This window comes from Falco punctatus (assembly GCF_963210335.1).
Source record: "Falco punctatus genome assembly, chromosome: Z".
NCBI lineage: Eukaryota > Metazoa > Chordata > Aves > Falconiformes > Falconidae > Falco > Falco punctatus.
The window spans coordinates 14,215,846-14,234,193 of record NC_137586.1 but is presented as its reverse complement, the minus strand read 5'-3'; the positions used below and the strand labels follow the sequence as shown (position 1 = coordinate 14,234,193).

General features: G+C 35.8%; 1 protein-coding gene across 8 annotated transcripts in view; it reads right to left on the bottom strand.

The window, feature by feature from the left end:
• Positions 1–50: 50 nt before the first annotated feature.
• NIPBL (NIPBL cohesin loading factor) overlaps positions 51–18,348 on the bottom strand; it is a 152,786-nt gene continuing 134,488 nt past the window's right edge. For 7 of the 8 annotated variants that reach the window (XM_080372098.1, XM_080372097.1, XM_080372100.1 and 4 more), the window contains 17 exons: positions 18,058–18,156; positions 16,810–16,863; positions 15,527–15,635; positions 14,817–14,953; positions 13,098–13,238; positions 12,691–12,784; positions 12,426–12,580; positions 12,070–12,160; positions 8,598–8,771; positions 7,794–7,984; positions 6,887–6,994; positions 5,398–5,598; positions 4,826–4,972; positions 3,157–3,452; positions 2,667–2,841; positions 1,939–2,124; positions 51–1,371 (listed from right to left, as the gene is read on the bottom strand). In XM_080372098.1, the coding sequence (XP_080228224.1) occupies positions 1,006–1,371; positions 1,939–2,124; positions 2,667–2,841; positions 3,157–3,452; positions 4,826–4,972; positions 5,398–5,598; positions 6,887–6,994; positions 7,794–7,984; positions 8,598–8,771; positions 12,070–12,160; positions 12,426–12,580; positions 12,691–12,784; positions 13,098–13,238; positions 14,817–14,953; positions 15,527–15,635; positions 16,810–16,863; positions 18,058–18,156 (2,724 nt within the window). In that variant the 3' untranslated portion in view covers positions 51–1,005. Of the gene's footprint in view, positions 1,372–1,897; positions 2,125–2,666; positions 2,842–3,156; positions 3,453–4,825; positions 4,973–5,397; positions 5,599–6,886; positions 6,995–7,793; positions 7,985–8,597; positions 8,772–12,069; positions 12,161–12,425; positions 12,581–12,690; positions 12,785–13,097; positions 13,239–14,816; positions 14,954–15,526; positions 15,636–16,809; positions 16,864–18,057; positions 18,157–18,348 lie in introns of all 8 variants that reach the window. The other variant, XM_080372099.1, reaches the window with a different exon arrangement.

Here is an 18,348-nt window from a genome sequence, read left to right as displayed (position 1 = left end):
ATAAATTACCATTTGAACAGCATTAGAAAGAAATTGAAGCATACAAGGAATAAACTATAGTTTCTTTTTATATCAAAATGTACTCTTGAAAATGTGTTTGGCACAGTGCTAAATCATATCGTTAATACTAAATATTGCAGGATACAATAAACCCCTGGAGTTAACTTGTGTTTACACCCTTTACGGGATAAAAATAAAAAGATACCAATTATTCAGAAGTCAGCCTATACAAACTGTATAAACAATATTTTATGTCTTGTTTTGAAAACCACTGATATAGTAAATTTTACATAAAAGACTGCAAAATAATATAAATGGATTTAAACAGATCTTTACAATAAGAAATTCAAATGGAAACAGACAAGTAACAAAGAGAAGTAAAAAAATTTATTGCAGTATTTGTTCCACCAGATTTGCTGGGGATCCCTTTTCTCGTATTATTTCAGGGTGACCTAATACATCAAAATCTACATTTACAAAAACTCCTCCTGCAGATAGGTCATAGATACTGCATGCTTTTTTTTTTTTTTTTCTTTTTTTTTTTTCTTTTCTTTCTTCAACAGAATAAATTATATATCCAGGAGATTCTGCCATTTTACAGCCTGGAAAAACAATGCTTCCCTGGAAACTGGGCTAAGCTAAAGAAAGCCATCCGCTGCTAGGTTAAACTCCAAGAACACTTTATTAAGAACATTAACAGACTAATTTCCAACATTCACTTGTTTATTTTTTTTAAACAGAAAGTTTTTTTTTCAAGATATAAACAATTTTTTTGTTAAACTATAATACAGTGGGAGTAAAAATGAACTGAGAAGTTTCTGCTGCACAACAGCGAAGGAAGCTCCCACAAAAATGTTTACCAAACATTTCCTTCTTTTTTTCCCCGCGTCCCAGGTTCCATTCTTACTCTTCATTTAACTGATTTATTTTTTTTGCCAGAAAGTTGATATTTCAAGTTTTTCTGTTATTTCAATTCCTGTAAATTTGGCTGCATGTACAAATTCATTAGCTGGAAGTTCCATCCTTGGCGGCATACAGCGATCGTAAAGTCTGCACAACTTTATTAGTCAGCTTATTAGCACTCGTTAGAGCAATTTTTTTGTAAATAATGTCTGACTCTTTAATAGTGTCTACCCAAGGCACCAGTTTGCGGCCATCACGGCGCTTAGCCTCAGTCCAGGAGCCACTGTAGGAGCCTGCCATCCACTGAACACTGAAGCCATTGCTGGTTTTCTGTACTACTCTTGCAATTTGTGGTCGGTCTTTGTACTTTGGACAGCAAATAGCGATGACATCCATGACATCAACACTTTCATTCATCTGTGCTGCCAACTCCGTAGAGTCTGAATTTCGTTTTGACCTTCTCAATGACTAAAACATTGGGGGGAAAAAAGACCAAGTGTTACACAAAAGAACTTTAGTGAAATTATTGCTTTTATTGCTTTTAATCCCTTGACGCCGGGAGTTGGGATTTCCCGGCACACATTCCATTGCCGGCAATGAGACGCACCGCGACCGCCAGCGCCAAGGGGTTAACATATCCTTGTAAAACCACATACTCTTAATTTGTACCCGTGTCTTTATCTCTTATTGATATATAAAATTATATATACACATGAATCATAAAGCTACATAAAAACTTGGCAACAATAAAAAGGATAACACACAGTACATTCCAAAGAAAAATTAATAACTTTTTATACGGGATAGATCTCATTTTCTAGTTTGGTTTTTTTTTTTTTTATTGTCTTTTCTGTTAAACTTTCTACAAAAGTTGTATAAACGGTTAAGTAGAGAATCTCTATCTACAAAATGCTTTCTTTCATGTGGATTACATTACTTGGTGTACATTTAATATAATAGACTGACATTTATAAGCACATAAAAATCATTTTACGTAATACGCTGCGAAATACGTTGACTCCTCCTCCGCCTCACCCCTGAAGTGCCTCCTCCTCTATCCTCCCCATCACTTTCATCGTCCTCTGTCTCAGCTGCATTGTTTTTAGGGCTGCCTCCTCCAAGCAGCGAGGTAATTGCTTTGTTCCGAGCATTTGTGCTAGCTGACACCTCTCCATCTTCCTCCTCTTCATCAGGATCCAAATGTTCCATAAGGAGCTTGAACTATTAAAAAACCCAGATTAGTCCACACTGTAGCTTTGAAAATTGATAAAACAATGGTAAAACAAATGACAGACAATTTCAAACTTGAAGAGGTTATGTTTTGTTCTACAAACTTCTTACTTTTGTCTCTTTTTTTATTAGATATGTAAACGTTTTCTTTTCCCCTGTGCTTCCAAAATTGCAAGTTTTGCCTAACTGATATTTAGACACGGTGGCAGAGGGCACTGAGTAAATACACTAGGTCTAGTCTCTTATACTTGATACACAAGATGGGTACCAGCAATTAGAAAATACTCCATAAAGATAAAAAACCTTTAGCTGAAATTCATTTCCATTGTGTTTAAACTTACTAGAAGTCTTTGAAAGACAGTCCTGCTAAGCATCCTGAAAAGAAGTGATGAGTTATCAGTATATCACACAAACTTACCAGAAATGTAACATTTTGAAATGTTCATCCAATACATTAACATCTACTTTCAAGTTCATACTGCGTTACCTAGTTTGAAAGGATCGCAGGTTTTCTGCAAGGTGACTTTACTTACATCTAAGTACTGTTTTACTATACTCCTCTTCACTTCTTCAGTGATCTTGGAATTAGCCATATCACTCCGCAGAAAATCTAGCGTTTGTTTTGGATGGAAATGCACTCCTGTCTTCCTGTTTATCGCCTTATCATAAACTTTTGCAGATTCAGATGGAGAATATTTCTGAATTTTACTGTGAAAAGAAAACAAAATGGAACAGCTTTTAAGGACAGTCCAAAGTAATTTCAAGGAAAGGCTTTTAAAATCTTCCACGCAAGTATATTTTATCATTCCATATACAATAGACATCCTGGTAGAAAATGAAGTATTTGCTTTTTCTAAGCTGAAGTTTCATTACATTCAACTTAACCATGTTTATGGTTTTTTTTCTTAAACAAAGCTATTGCTTAAACAACATTACAATCAACTTTCAACAAAACCTTCCAAACTTAATCCTTACAAAGAACCCACTAGAGAACAAGATGGCCTGTTATGTAAATATGCTTACCTATCAGAGAATCCACAGAGGTTCTTCAAATGCTGTTTCAGCATCAAAAGCAATAATATGCCTTGGGAGACATTTGCAAATTCAATCAAAGGAGCTGAGTTTTCTGGTAAACATTTCATCACAGCATTTATATCATTTTCTTCATCAGAATCTGAATCAGAGTCTACTCGTTTTCGTAACCTCCGAGGCTTAGAAGCTTCCTCCTCACTTTCACTCTCACTACCGCTGTTACTGTCACTCTCAGTCTCCTCATCCGATGAAGGTTTTCTTTCCTTTTTTTTGTCTTTCACCATAGACTGCAAGACAGAGAAGTTAAAACACATTCCAGAATTACAGTAAGTAATCATTACTGACTTAAATTAGCAAGAATTCCTTGAACAATGTTATCAAATTATGACTTGATATTAAAATTAAAATTATTTATGGCAAAAAGATGCTGAAAAATTGATCCAAAGGCCACATTTTTTGCAAGGTGGGTACAGAAGGAGCTGAAGCAACAAGTACTCCACTGGCATGTTATTCTTAAGAGACTGATCAAGTTCATTAACAGTGACAGAAAAACGCAGCAGAAGGCCAAACACCGTAACTCAGGAAGAAAATTCTGGTTTAGTTTCACCTGGATATCGTTTTGGTGTGTCACAGTTTTCCACATGCACTCTGGTACAGACTAGTCCATGTTGGTTTTAATCCTTAAAATTCTGTGATACTAATTACACTGCTGACCAGAGAAACCCTCAAGTGATCATACACAGCATTAATAATGATCAGTTTACTACTTGTAGAGCTACAGATTTTCACATGTGCGTTATTATGACACATGGTATGATTTTTCATAACACAGAACTTAAAACGGTCCTAAACAGGATCTCATTCTTTCTGTGCTGGGTGCTACACGCTGGGCCTCAGTCTGTAGAATATACTGTCTCTTTCTAGCAGATTAAAAATTGAGTTTGGTAGGATGAGAATTCAAAGCAGTGTACTTTCCAGGCATCAACTCTGACTTGCACTTGTCAGATTGGAGATTTTAGAAACAGGTTTGCTGCCTGACAGTTTCCACTGCCTACTGTTAAAACTGTCCAGAAAATGAAGACACTGAAGTCTTTAACCAGCAGAGGCCTTTCCTTTTCGTACATAGACGTGTATTGCCACAACAACAGATATTATACCATGATTCAGGATCTTACATCCTGCCTTAAGAAAAGACACACTGTGCACTTTTTTTTTTGCAATAAACAACAAAAGTATGTCAGGTGATACACATGCAACTGCCATCAGCTACTGGACAATAAAATAAACAGCCAACTGGATTTTATTATTAAAATTACGCAAACAACAATGAACTACTATTTCATGATGGTTTTGGATTCATGTGCTTCCAGATGTATGTAATTAATTATTATTCAGCCAGACCAGGGAACGACACAGGTTTGATCTCAAAATCCATCACTTTTTTAATAATGCAAGCAGCAATATAAGGGAAGTTTTTCACTAGTGTCTACCAGATGCAGGCCAGAACAGAAGGGGTTGCTTGTATTTAACTACTGGTTACAAAGTAATGCTACTGGTCTGCATCATATTTATGGTTCTATATTCACTGAAAAATTGCCCAAATTACAGAGAAGCTTATATTATAGTGGCAACATATATACCAAAATATAAATGCACATACCTCTTTAAATGACTGTAGTAGGTTGCTACCAGAAACTGATAGTGTAATGTCTATATGATGCATTATAAACAGTGGCTCTTCCTGCGTTTGATAAGGAAAACAGGCTAGATTGTCTGCTATGTACAAGAGCATATTCACCTCTGTTTTCTGGAAGTTAAGAAAAAAAAGGTACATCTAAATACACATACAAATATCTTAGATTTATACACTTATCCTGTGTTCCTAACAGCCTAGAGCAAAAAGATGATCACAAATTTTACTCTACATACCCCTCCAAGCCCACTCTGAACAACATGTATATTTTTACAATTTATTCATACCTGAAGATACATTATTTCTGATCAGTCCAAACTGGGTATAGAAAGGTACGGAATGATGGAAAAGTAACAAATGCGTTCTATTAAATAGGAAGTATTATATAGGTAAATACCTCACATTACAAAGCAAAACAAGTACACTAGGGAAATAAAGTTATCAATAACTGATGCACAAAAATACATTGTAAAAGGAGAATTGAAGCTTGTAATGATGTATTTTAATTTATTTTTAGATGAAGGAAATGTGATGCTTACTGCAGTGTCATCAAAGAGGTTGAGTAAAGAAATTAGAAATGCTCGTCTGTGTTGACGGTTCCCTCGGATCATGGAGTATAGGTGTGAACACAATGCACTGGATGATTCATCATGTCTGAAACCTCTTACAGGATCTTTTGGGCAGGTATTAATTGCCTGTTGTACTTGGTAAGACATCTTCATACCAGCCACTGCTTTCATCTGAAACAGAGATGTATTTATTTTTATTTAAACCATTGCTTTCAAAGCAGTAAAACTTACTCCTTTTAAATGGATGCTTATCCAAAGTTTAACTTCTAATTATGCACTGAGGCAATACTTACTACCTTTTGAGTTGGCAAATGGATTAAAACAGAACTTGTGGCAGAGATCAGAATGTCTGGTGAACTGCTTTTACTGTAAATGCTGTTAGACACGTGCAGCTAATCTATTTATGTACTACAGCCAGGTATTCCAATTCTAACAATTTTCAACACTGAAATGTTTTCAAACATGAAAATATTTTACCAAAGGTATATGCTTCTCTTGTAGTTAAACCAACAACGGAGTCTGTATAACAGGACTAATGGGGTGGGGGTTTTTGCATTTAGCCTGTAATTTCCAGCTGATTTTTACTTACTTCAAGCCTCCTGCTCTACTTTCACAACAAACTGAATCTCTAGTTAGGCTGCACATCCAACTCTCCTCATACCACCTCTGCTGCTGTTCAGCAAAGTTGTCTCTTCATCTATACACTGTCATAAATCCCATCTGCCTACATAGCAAAATTAATTTCCTAGCCTTCACCTCCTGGATTAGGCACCTGTTTGGATGCTATCAACAGCACAATGCTCCAAGTGCAGTGGAATACAAGCAGATATGAGAAGTTGCACATTGTGTTACACATACTGAACCTAGGCTGGGGCCTTCTGAAAAAAGGGAAGAGGGTGCTGCAGCTCAGTTTCAGATCTTAAGCAGAGCTACTGGCACTATGCCACAACTGCACGAGTCCTCACTCAGCCCTCAGATTTTCCTTCCAGCAAGAACCCTCAGATCTAAACAGCTTCCTATGCTCCTTCTGCTTTGATTACAATTTATAAACCCTTGATACCTTAACATTCTAATACATACACACTAAGGACTTCTATTTTTACAAGGTGTTTTCCCCTAGTCCACTGACAAAAGGAAAATCACTGCTATGCATTATGGAACTGCTTATGTCTTAGCAAATGAATGCTCTGAAAGTGTTATTAGTGAGGAAAATATGCTCATGAACTATAAACTAAAGGAAATTCTGGACTAGAAGAGACACTTCAGATTATTATATCCTTTCTATTTATAATAACAGAAATCTCCAAACAGGGGAAAGAGTCAAGATCATCTTTACAACTGTTTATAATTATAGTTGGTTACCTTATACTCCCTTTCTGTAATGAAGGCATATTCAAGGTCTTAAACCACTACAGAATGTAACAGTACTTTGTAAAATCTTAAATTAAGAGTTACTTACATGAATGAATCCAGCATATTTTTTGTCTATTTCCACCAACTGCTGGTCAGCTTTGTTTCGCATAGAGGGCTCTGGATCTGTGCCCATAGCAATTAAGTACGGCACACACTTGAAAAACAAACAAAATGATTACTCATAGTCATCGTGCCTCCTCTGTCCAAGTCTTTGTTCTCCTACCACACTATTGTTCTTGTTATACTGACTACTGCAGAAATTAGAATAGGAAGCTCTATGCAACTTACTACCTGACTACTTTTTGCAAGAAAATAGTACAAAATACACGCAAGACCAGCATTATAAATGAGAGAAGTTATGTGAGGTTTCAGGTAGTAATTCCCTTTCTCTCAAACTCTAAAGTCAACTTACACTACAAAAAATACCATTAAAAAAAAAAAAACGACAAAAAAAACCCCAACCACCACCACTTATGAGCGAACATGCACAATAGCTGCAGTATAAAAAATAATTGGAAAACCATTATATAAGCAAAGAATAATGGAGACGATGACTGAAGTTCTGACATTGACTGGGGAATTCCATAGTACTTGGAGGGCATGGGGACTGAGGTGAAGGCAAGCTGACACATTTTCCAGGATAAAGAATCAAATGAGGAAAATAACTTGGCATTCACCTGAAATTTGTAACAGGAATACACCCCAATGTACATTTGTACTTGCTCTTTAGGCACTGGCTAGGCTTTTACATCTTGATCCAAAACTAGAAAACACAGCATTTGGAATCTCACTGGCTAAACAACATAAAACAGATATCAAAATATGCTTTCTGTAAAGGCCCATTGTTACAATAAGGTATTACAGTAACTCAGCTGAAAGAGTAAACTGGAAATTTATGTTGTAAGTGTGAAAACCTCAATAACAAAAAATCCCATCATAGAAGCCTACCATACCTGAACAGGATGGATGAGACCCTGGTTTAACGTCAGTGCAATGACATTTAGAGCAAAGTGGCGTACACTGGACTGGGTATGAAAGAAAGCCTCAAGGACCTGTTTGAGATATAGCTGCATGATGGAACTACTCATCCCTGAGGAAATATCACCCATTTCTTTCAGGTCTTCCTGTTTTGCTACTTTTTTCCCTGTAAAAAGGACAAAAGCAACAACACACTCACCACAGCATAATCATTTACTTTGCCTTTACTTGATACGTGTTTATCTTTAAGCTTTACAATACACACACATTTCAGCCAACTTAGAATGGGTTTATAATCTCATGAAACATACAACAACAGTCTGATGGCAAATACACATTAAAAAAATAAAGAGACATGACTTTAGTTGAAGTCTTGTTCCTTAATAAAGTTTTTTTCATTTTAAAATTTTCTAATGTTGTATTTATTATTTTCTATGTCCAAATTAACCTCAGAGGAGATTTTGGCAAAAGGTATTACTACCATCATTACAGCAATTACATATTCTGGATTGCTTCCAGGATTTACACATCTTGATAGTAAATAATATACCTATGATGTGTATCTATACACCTATACATATAACAAATTATGTATATTAGAATATCTTAGAAATATCTTAGAAATATCTTAGAATAATATTCTTAGAATATTATTCTAAGATACTTTGGGTACAATATTACTGATCTGGTAACAAACTTAAGTGACTCATTCATACATATAGTATTGTATGCAAGAGTGGCGTTTTGCACGCTTCATTAGCACAGAACTCCATACTTACAGTCTCTGTCTGCCTGCTGCATACGTGTATCTTCCTCCTGCAAGTAGGTCTGGAGGTTTTTTAACACCTGGATTTTTAAGTTTACTGAACAGTTCTTATCTGAAAGAATGCTGTTGTACAGAGTCTTCACTTCCTGTTCGAACATTAAGCTTGGGTGTTGTATAAATGCAAATCCTAAGGGTGGAAAAAAGAGGAAATGTTCCACATAATTATTATCTAGAAACTGTATTTCTGCTTTTTAAGACCACCTTCAAAATACAATTGTCTCCTCCCAACAGCATAACTTTTTCTAGTACAAACAATATTTTCTGTATGGACACCATCCATAGCTTACAAGGAGTTCTGTTAGCCATGACAGCTCTATTAGCCACAACTGACGGATAAAGTGGGATGTCGACCCAGGACAGCTGCACTAAGAAGAGTAGTTGCACAGGTCTGGAAGCATGTCCAGTGTAGTGGTCTGCGTCTGAATGACTACAAGCTTTCACAAGAACAAGGGAGGAACATAACTAGAAATTACCTGTTGTTTTGCTAATACATTTGGAGATGAACATTCTGCTGAAACTGTGAAGAGTTATTCATATGGAGGCAGTGCAAATGTGGAAAAAATATAAATACCACAAGTATTTAAAAATAAAATTTTAAAAGAAAGAACCTAACAGTGAACACAGTAAAATTTATACCTCTTGCTGTCATTATTCATGTACCTATCAAGATCCTCTCTTGAAAACTCAAGTGTTGTCAAGACTACAACTGTTGGAAGATACGCACTATAGAACTGGTTTTAGCTGCAGCCTTGCCCTCGTCAAGAAACTTGTGCTTAGTCTATGTTTCATAGAAATTTCTCTACACTAATGACAGTACATACCATTTTAGATCATGCAGACAGATTTGGAAGTAATGTTGACAAACCTTTACAAAGCATCATACAAAAACCAGTAATGGGAACATAAGATCCCAATTTAAATTTACTTCAAAGTTTAACTACTTGATTTTCTATATTTTTTAAATCTGTTCAAGAGGAAACAGCAAATATATATTTTATGACCACAGGAAACTAAGAATCTGAACACACAGAAAACATATGAACATAAAAGAAGAATGGGGGGAAAAATGAAAGCAAATAAAACTATGCAAAAGCAATGTATGAAAATAGCTGTAACAAACGGAAGACTGAATCAAGTTTTTCAAACTGGCTCCATACACACCGAAAAGACAATGCAGGGAAAACCTGAGTTCAGGTCAAGACCTCAGTGTGTTTAAAATCTTATTTCAGTCTCAAAACAAGAAGCAGAGAGAAGCAGGTGAGGTGTGTGGAAAGAGTTGAAAAAGAATGATGATGGTCTTTGGAATAGGTGATATAATTGTGCACTCTATACAGGTGTATATTGATGTTTATAACTTGACCACCTCTGACCAAGTCCAACCCATTTCTTAAGGTTAATTTTAAAGACAAAAAGCACGTGCATGTATGTGTGACAACTTATAACACTTTTTTTCATTCATTCAGTCACTTAGAAGTGTCTAAAACACCAGTATTCTTGGAAATTCTTATTTTTCCATTCCCTGTTAGTGGTGAAGAAATCTTACTTCGTGTTCAGAATTTGTCACTGGAGATGAAAAAAGGCACCTGCTCTGTTCTTTTAAGGACTGCACATCATCTTGGGGTTGCCCTCACACCACTTCTCTTCATACCTTTGTTTTCATTCTGTTGAGAGTCTTAAGAGTAAGCACTGAACTTGGCTGAGTAAGACAGTATGTGTTAGATACTTACAAGTTTAGCTAAATTCACTAACAAAAATTTATAACCTCAACCTGCCTTGCAAATACATATCTGGAAAAGAAGTACAACCATGATCATTAAGCTTACGGTTAAGCTTAATACCTCAACAGTAGCTACACGTCCCAAAGCAAAGGCTAAAACTGTTGGGTATCCTTACTGAAATAACACACTACTAATTGCCAATAGGAAGTACACACTCTTCACATTACACCTTCACTGTGTATAAATGTTGAATTAACTTGCTAGTCCTTTTGCTGCACACAAACTTGGAATAGTTTTGACAACTTTGCTCAATTACCATCTTGTAAGGTGGGACTTTGCATTGCCTACCACATCTCTATACATCCAACAGCTACCCTCAAAATGGAATCACTACTTAGATGAGATCAATACATCACTGAAAGTAGTTGTCTATAAGAGACTGATATGCTTACAGGCAGAGAAAAAAAAAATCTGAAGAATGCCTACTGACAACCATCCCCATTTTCCCCTCTTTCCCCAAACCAATCTCAGATCACACTATAATTCAGCAACATCTTTGGTGAATGCAACATTCTCCAATGTCTCCAACTTCCACAAGCAAAGCAACCATGTCTATGGTTAGGAAGACAGCAGCTATCCCATGTGCAATATTCTGGAAATGATAATTAAATTGGACTGGATTACAGTTAAATGTTGTGCATCTTGATGTAATGCCTAGAAAAACTCCAACTAGTCCAGAAAACTGCAGCATTGCTCCTGTAACAGAAGCTACTCTAAAGCCATTAATTTCACTCAACTTTCTGAAATGGTTTCTCACAGAATATGAAATCAAGATTCAATCTTGGTCCCTTATCCTCAGAGCCCTCGCTAGCCTGAACTGAAGGAGGGTATCTAAGAAGCCTCCTAAACTGCAACATAAAGAGGCAAATCTTTGTCCGCAGTCAAGCTATACAACACAAGCTCACATGTATAGGAGACAACTTTCTTTAGGCTAAGCCATAACCCACGAACTGAACTCTTCCAGAAACCAGGGCCTATCTGCCCAAACAAGATTCTCTCACATGTACAGTTTTTAGCCTTAAGCAGAGGATGAATGTGATATAAACCACTCAATGGCAGTTCATGTACTACCACAAGTCACACGTACTAATCGCTTCAGATAAAGAACCTATTTGAAAAATGAAATACAGATCAAATGCCCAAACAAACTGTAATATCTAGACTATGACATCATCTCAATGCCTTGTAAAAACTCACAGAGCACCCTCCAGTTGGCATAAACTGCCAGATCTGCCTTGACTCCTGCAGAATATCTGCTCCTATATTTAAAACGTTCAAAGCTTTTCCAGCACTTTTTCTAGTTGTTCTTTAATCCTGTCTTGTGGACTGAAAAAGAAGATTTGGAGTTACAACCTAACTGCACGTGGAGAAAAAAAATAAAACCTCCTTTACTTCGGAAATCCACTGCACTTTAAGACTTGGTCACACATCAAAAAGCATTCACTGTCAAAAGCATCCACCCTGCTGCAGAAATATGCAACTAGCAACCCTTCAACAACCTTTCTATAACCAGTTCTCAAATACAACATGCAGCAAATTTTGATTTTAAACAGATTGCCTTTCCACTACATGGAATACATGAATTCCTACTGATACATGTGGATTTTTACTAGAGCGGAATAATAAAAACTAATGAATATTTCTTACCAAGGCCAATAATGGCTTTTGTCTGTACTTCTTCATCTGAATGCTTTGTAAAATACATCAGCAGTTCAAGTACTTTATCCTTAATGTTAACCTGAGCAAATGAAAATTAATAGGTATTTGAAGATGAAACAGATTGTTCTTAATCTCTTATAAAAAGCATAAATATCAATAAGAACAAGAGAAACATAATCTTACTCATAGTCTTTGCAAAACCCCATATTTAAAACCCAAAAAGCTACACTGGATGCAGTATGAAAAAATGCATTCCTTTGAGGCACCAGGAATAATAGGCTTTCAAATTGAAGCGGAGCATTCAATATATCGAAGACATGGAGAGTAAACACAAGTTATTTTACCTTACTGTTGCCCTTAAAATCTTCCTGATCAAAATCAAAATGCCGACATAGTGCTCCAACAGTGAAAAGTGATCTAAGGAGTGCTGGTTTATTGGCAGTAAGTATTGTACTGTTGGGGTCTTCTTGGTGTTGACTTTTTAATTTCGAAAGTGCACCTACAGTGAGATAAAAGTTTTGATCACAGTGTTTAATTGTGGTGTATCCCTAAGATACGACTTGTAGCCAAAACTGAAAAATGACAATTACGTGTTGGGATTTTACTTACCATAGTATCTATTAAAACAGGCCCATACAAATTTATAGTTCTGGGTGACCTTGTTCACAACAGCCCCAAGACAGCTCACACAATGCTGAACAACCTAAGAGCAAGAAAGAACAAATATATTTAAGAAGTCAAAATTGGTATTTTTGTGAAGTTATACAGGAAAAAACTATGCTGAACTAGAACTAACTATCTAATGGATTCATGTCCATCTTCTAGACTGCTCTGAATACCTGCTCAAACTCATTAAAATATAGCAACATCACATACAAATTCCAGTAAACCAAGTACACTGATTATTCATGGCTCAAAAGTTACCTTCACAATGAAGACAGACTTTCTTTACATCAAAACCATGTATTTCACAATGTGACACGGAATCAACTGAATAGTAGCGATTAAAAGCTTACTGTCATGCCATATTTGATGATGAGTTTCATGAGGTCTTCCTCAATAGTGGCAAGAAAGGTCTCACTTGGGTGCTCCATTAGCGGTACCACAAGCTCCAAGATTTTTGCAACATTGCAGATCACCATGAAATCATTCTGGGTCTGAAACAAACATTTATAGTGTTCAACATTTCTGCATGTGTTACCTACAAGCTAAGTATTATTAATATGCCTCAACAGTCAAAAATCCCAACTCACATGAGATATTTGGTAAAGATCTAAAAGAATATTTATATAGTTTATATCCACTATTAAATTACATATTATAAAAGCCAGTTTTGTTTTACACCGAACTTCCTGGGGACAAAAAAACCCTGTATGAGTAGAACTCCACTTCTCATCAAGGCTGTGACAGACCTGGAAACTTTTGGTCCTGACAATCTTTTGGAGTCCTACAATAAATCCAGGAACTCTTCCTCACACATGCACACTAGAAAACATGTAACACCTAGAAACAGGTGTAAGCATGAAAATGAAGTTGTGCTATGACTCAGTATGCCTTCAACAAAATTGGTAATAATACGCACAAATGCAGAAATGTCAATCAAAATTATTACTGGTTTGCCTTATTATGACTGCATATACATTGCAAGTGAGAAAACTATGGAAAATATTTATCTATTAAAGATACATTCTGCTAGAAATTTACTTTTTTTGACAAATCAAACTCACTAATCAGGACAGGGTAATTCCCACATGCTGCTGTCAAGCTATTTAACATATTCAAACTGACAGTGGCAATTCAACAATTCATCTCAACCTATACAAGTACCGAAGTGATATAACCCACGAACTGGGTTGCAGCAAGTAAGTAATCAGATAATTTGTTTCCCATACTGTTTGATCAGAAGCAGCTCTAAAAGCATGTTGTAAATATGCCTAGAGAACACTCCAGGGCAGAACCTGGAAAATGCTAGGCTACCTATGATCTAAGCTGGTAACAATTACTCTCAAGCCTGCCCTGGGCATCTGACCTAATGTAATGGATTGCTGCCACCCACCCATGCTTCAGCTTGAGGCTTGGTTGCATAATCCTGCTCTGCTCCTTTTGCCGGATCGGAGCTCGTCACAACCTTCACTGAGCCACCTGTGCTAGTCAAAATGGCAGAAAGTGCTGCAATGTTTCAGAGAAGGGGGGCCGTTTTATCAGTGTGGGCATTCAGCACTATAGCTCCCTACCACTTTTTGAGCTAAGCTATGTTCCAGGTGAATACAAAACCACTAGAGCTAGGGAAGTGAGAGGTGAAGTATGGAAGAGAATGGAGCAGGACATTTTACTTCTGATATACTAGCTATATATTAGATCATTCTATCTTATGGAACCACACCCTTAGACTTAATGTTACATACTAACTACTTGTAAGACTGTGACTACAGAACAAAACAATTTTAAGAAATTATCATAACAGGTGAAAAACTGGGTCTTAGCTCTCAAGGGAAAGAGGCAGCACTGGTTTCGTTTGTCGATAAAATGTGGAGGTAGACAGTGAGGAACAGTGTCTTAGAAGCTACAGAGATCATCAAAAGGACCTAGTATCTTCTGAAGCTATGATGCTCATGAAATAAACCACAATTTTAATTTTTCTTTTCCTACCTTCAATTTCATCAAGTATATAAAACAGCCACTCATTTCCATGCTTAATTATCTGGGGGAAAAAAATGCTGTTTTTCTGTACTTACACTACATTTAGTGGTCAGGTATGGCTGCATGGTCATGGCATGTTTGACCATTAGCTGGGGCCTGATTTTGCTGAATAAGAACAAAGTGGTTATGCAAGCAACCAAGCGACCAGAATTCACACCTTTGTTGTCAGAATCTGCAAAAGATTAGAAAATACAAGAAGGATATTAAGTTCAAGTGAAGATTGAGCAATGAAAAACTATGGCTTAAATATCATTTGAGTATCTTTTTGAAGATCAATGAAGAATATACTTATTAGAGAGCATATGATTAGATTAGCGTAACATGCTGATATTTGTATGTGATCATAAAATATGTGAAAAAAGAAGCAAAGGTGTTTCAAAAGCATGACTAGTTTTTAAAATACTTACCATACACAGAACACTGGCCCTGCCAATGTTTCCTATCAAAACTGCAGAACACGCTAATGCAAATAAAACTTGCCATGTTTGTTTTGGTTTTAGAAATCTGAAAGTTTGAACAAGTTATTTTAAAAATAGTTCTGTTATTGTGAAAATTAGGGAAAATTTATTATTATACAGTGCTCCAAAGTTCATAATGAACTTAAAACCAGTAATTCATTACCATCAGTTCTGTAACAGGAATTCTGTAACAGTAACTCTTTTCCTGATAGTAATTCAAACAACCACTGTTAGAGTATCATATACAATTCCAAGGAGTTTAGCTACTGGGTTATAAATAATATTACCTGATAAAGACTCCTCATATTTAAGAATGTGCTCAACCAAATTGTCAACAAGTTGAGTACAGGCTTTCTTCACAGGTTTATATGAGGCATCCTCTTCTGACTTCAACAGCTGTAGCAGATGAAACAGAAAATGATTTAGTATTAAGGCTGCATTCATTTACACTGGATGCATTCTAGTTTTATTACAATTACTACATATACACAAGGATTTTACACTACAAAAGTATTTCTTTAGCATCTCCATAAAAGTTACATAGTGAAGAAGAAATTAAGGGAAGTAAAGTATCAAACAAAAATGGAAGAGAAGTAAAGAAAAATTAATCACAATAAAAAAAAAAACCCAGCAAAGTTCTACTGATTTTTGCACTGGGATGAAAACTAATTTTGTGCTTAATTAAATAATGCAGAAAACAGTAATGTAGTCATCCTTGCCAGAAGTAACTAATAGCAGCCAGAAGGCTTTTAGAACACTTAGAAAAAAGAAAAAGCAAATTCAAAATAAATATTTTTGATACTAAGCAAAAATATCAGAGATGAAACATCATTTTATGAACACTTTAATCAGTTAGGCTTCTTCCACAAGACTCTGGGTACTGAAATCGTGTCCATGAAGATCCTCTTAATATCTGAAAAGGACTGAGACCATACTACATAGCCTTTTCTTCAGTGCAAGCATTAAGAGGCTTTGGTTTACTTGACTACCTATATTCATGGCACTCCAGGCTAAAGCACAATCAAAAGGTTTTTTTTGCTTTAAAATTAACCAGTGCATACAACGTATAGAGGAGAATTGTAACACAGGTTAAGAGAGAAAAACAAAGCAAGCTCAGTTCTTAGAAACATCAGAGTAAAATATTACGCAAAAGAACCCACACTGTGAAGATTCACTGCTTCTATAAACTGCAAAACAAATATACTGGATGTGAAAATAAACTTACCTACCATTTAAAAAAGATTTACATTACACTAGATGCCTCATTTCAGAACAAACTATCTTAGCTGTGGACTTCATGTTATGTCACTCACTATTGAAAAGACCATGAAACTAAAAACAAACAAACCCCCTCCCAAAACCAGGAAGTGAATTATTTTTAAAACAGATCATATGGAAAGACAGAAGCTAATAGACACAAAGAAAACTGTGCCAATGAACATTTTTTAAAAAGGTCAGATGTTTGAAGGGCATGAAATTAATCTCTCTACTGGATTGCTCTTGTAGTCCCCTATGTGTTTTAGCACCAACATTAACATTCTAACAATGACTGTACCATACATTTACTTACATTTTGAAGAAGCTGTTCAAACCAATCATACCCTGTATCTCTACAGGCTGCAACCTAGAAGTATTTTTGAGAATGAACTGGTTAATAAAAAAAAGGTGTCTGAGGAAAAATTACTTCAATACAGGTGTGATCTTAAAAGATGAGTAAATGTGCATAGACGTATTTTCATATGCACAATGATTTTATATCTCTGGAGATCAGAATCCATGTTCTGTATTTGAAAAATAGTTCTCACCATTTAAGTGACACCAGAATTTGTATTCCATGCAACACAAAGCCTACACATTTTACCGGAGATTGCTGGCTCTAACATAAACCAAATTTTGGTTTTGTAGAACATTTTGTAGCAACTAAAACACAAATACAAGCCTGACATATTAAAAATAAACATGCATGTGTATATATGCATACGCATATTTTTATATACGCGAACCAAGCCCTCACTGGTATCATATGTCAGGAACAGCTCATAGGTGCTCCAAAGTAGAACGCTCAGGAGATCTGAGAGTTAAGCTGAAGTCAAACTGACTGATTCTTCAGTCTGGAAAAATGCAGACTAGACTACCATTTTGTAAAAATATTGAAAAGCAGGATGAAGTTTAAACCCATAATTGTAAACAATGAAGCGAGTACTTCTATTTGATATTTACGTCTTGGTATAATCTATATTAAAACACCTTCTCAGCATGGTTTTACACAACACGTTTTCACTACAAATTGAAGCATTTGAAACAGATTCTGTTATTTTGGAGACATGCTATCTAATTTGCTGATCCTAAAAAGCAGATTCAATTATGCAGATACAAGTTTACCCTGAGTGAGAACATGACCCTGTGTTTGTTAAAATGGCCCATTAACCTTTCAAAACAAATGTTATCAATTGTTTGAGGAAAATTTCTTTTAAGAGACAACTTCTTAGTTAGTCTTAACTATCTGCTGCTACTAGCAATTCCTGGGAAATGCTGAATATAATAGACATTTCTTGTGGTTTAAATGAACAAGTATTTTCTACAACCTAAATATAGTGTGGTCTCACTTACTGCCAGCAGATTTGCCATCATTTAAAGATTTCTACAGCCTGTTCCATCAGGTGAGTAACTGGCATATATTCAATGCCAGGAGATACAAGAAGAAATCCACCTGGCAATTAAACTACTGTATTCTAAAACACTACAGGCAATATTTCAAAGATATTTAAAACATAACTAAATCTTGCACACAGTGTAACTCAAGAGTTGTTTAACGTACCACATCAGTGATGTTTAGTATTTTCCTCGTCATTGCTTCTTTGTCATGGTGTGGAGTTGGAGTAAACCAGAGCTTCTGGAATGTCTCATTTACTAATTTCTGAAGGAAAAAAATATTAGCAGAAATAAACAAACTCGTCTTGGCACACAGTTTTATTTCTAATACATCCATAAAATAGATTTGTTAATGATGCACGCCATTTCATATGGAATTATTCAACCTAAGTGAGACTGTTGCAGGAAATGTTATCAGAGGCAGACCCAGACCTACTAGAGGACTTATACTGACCTC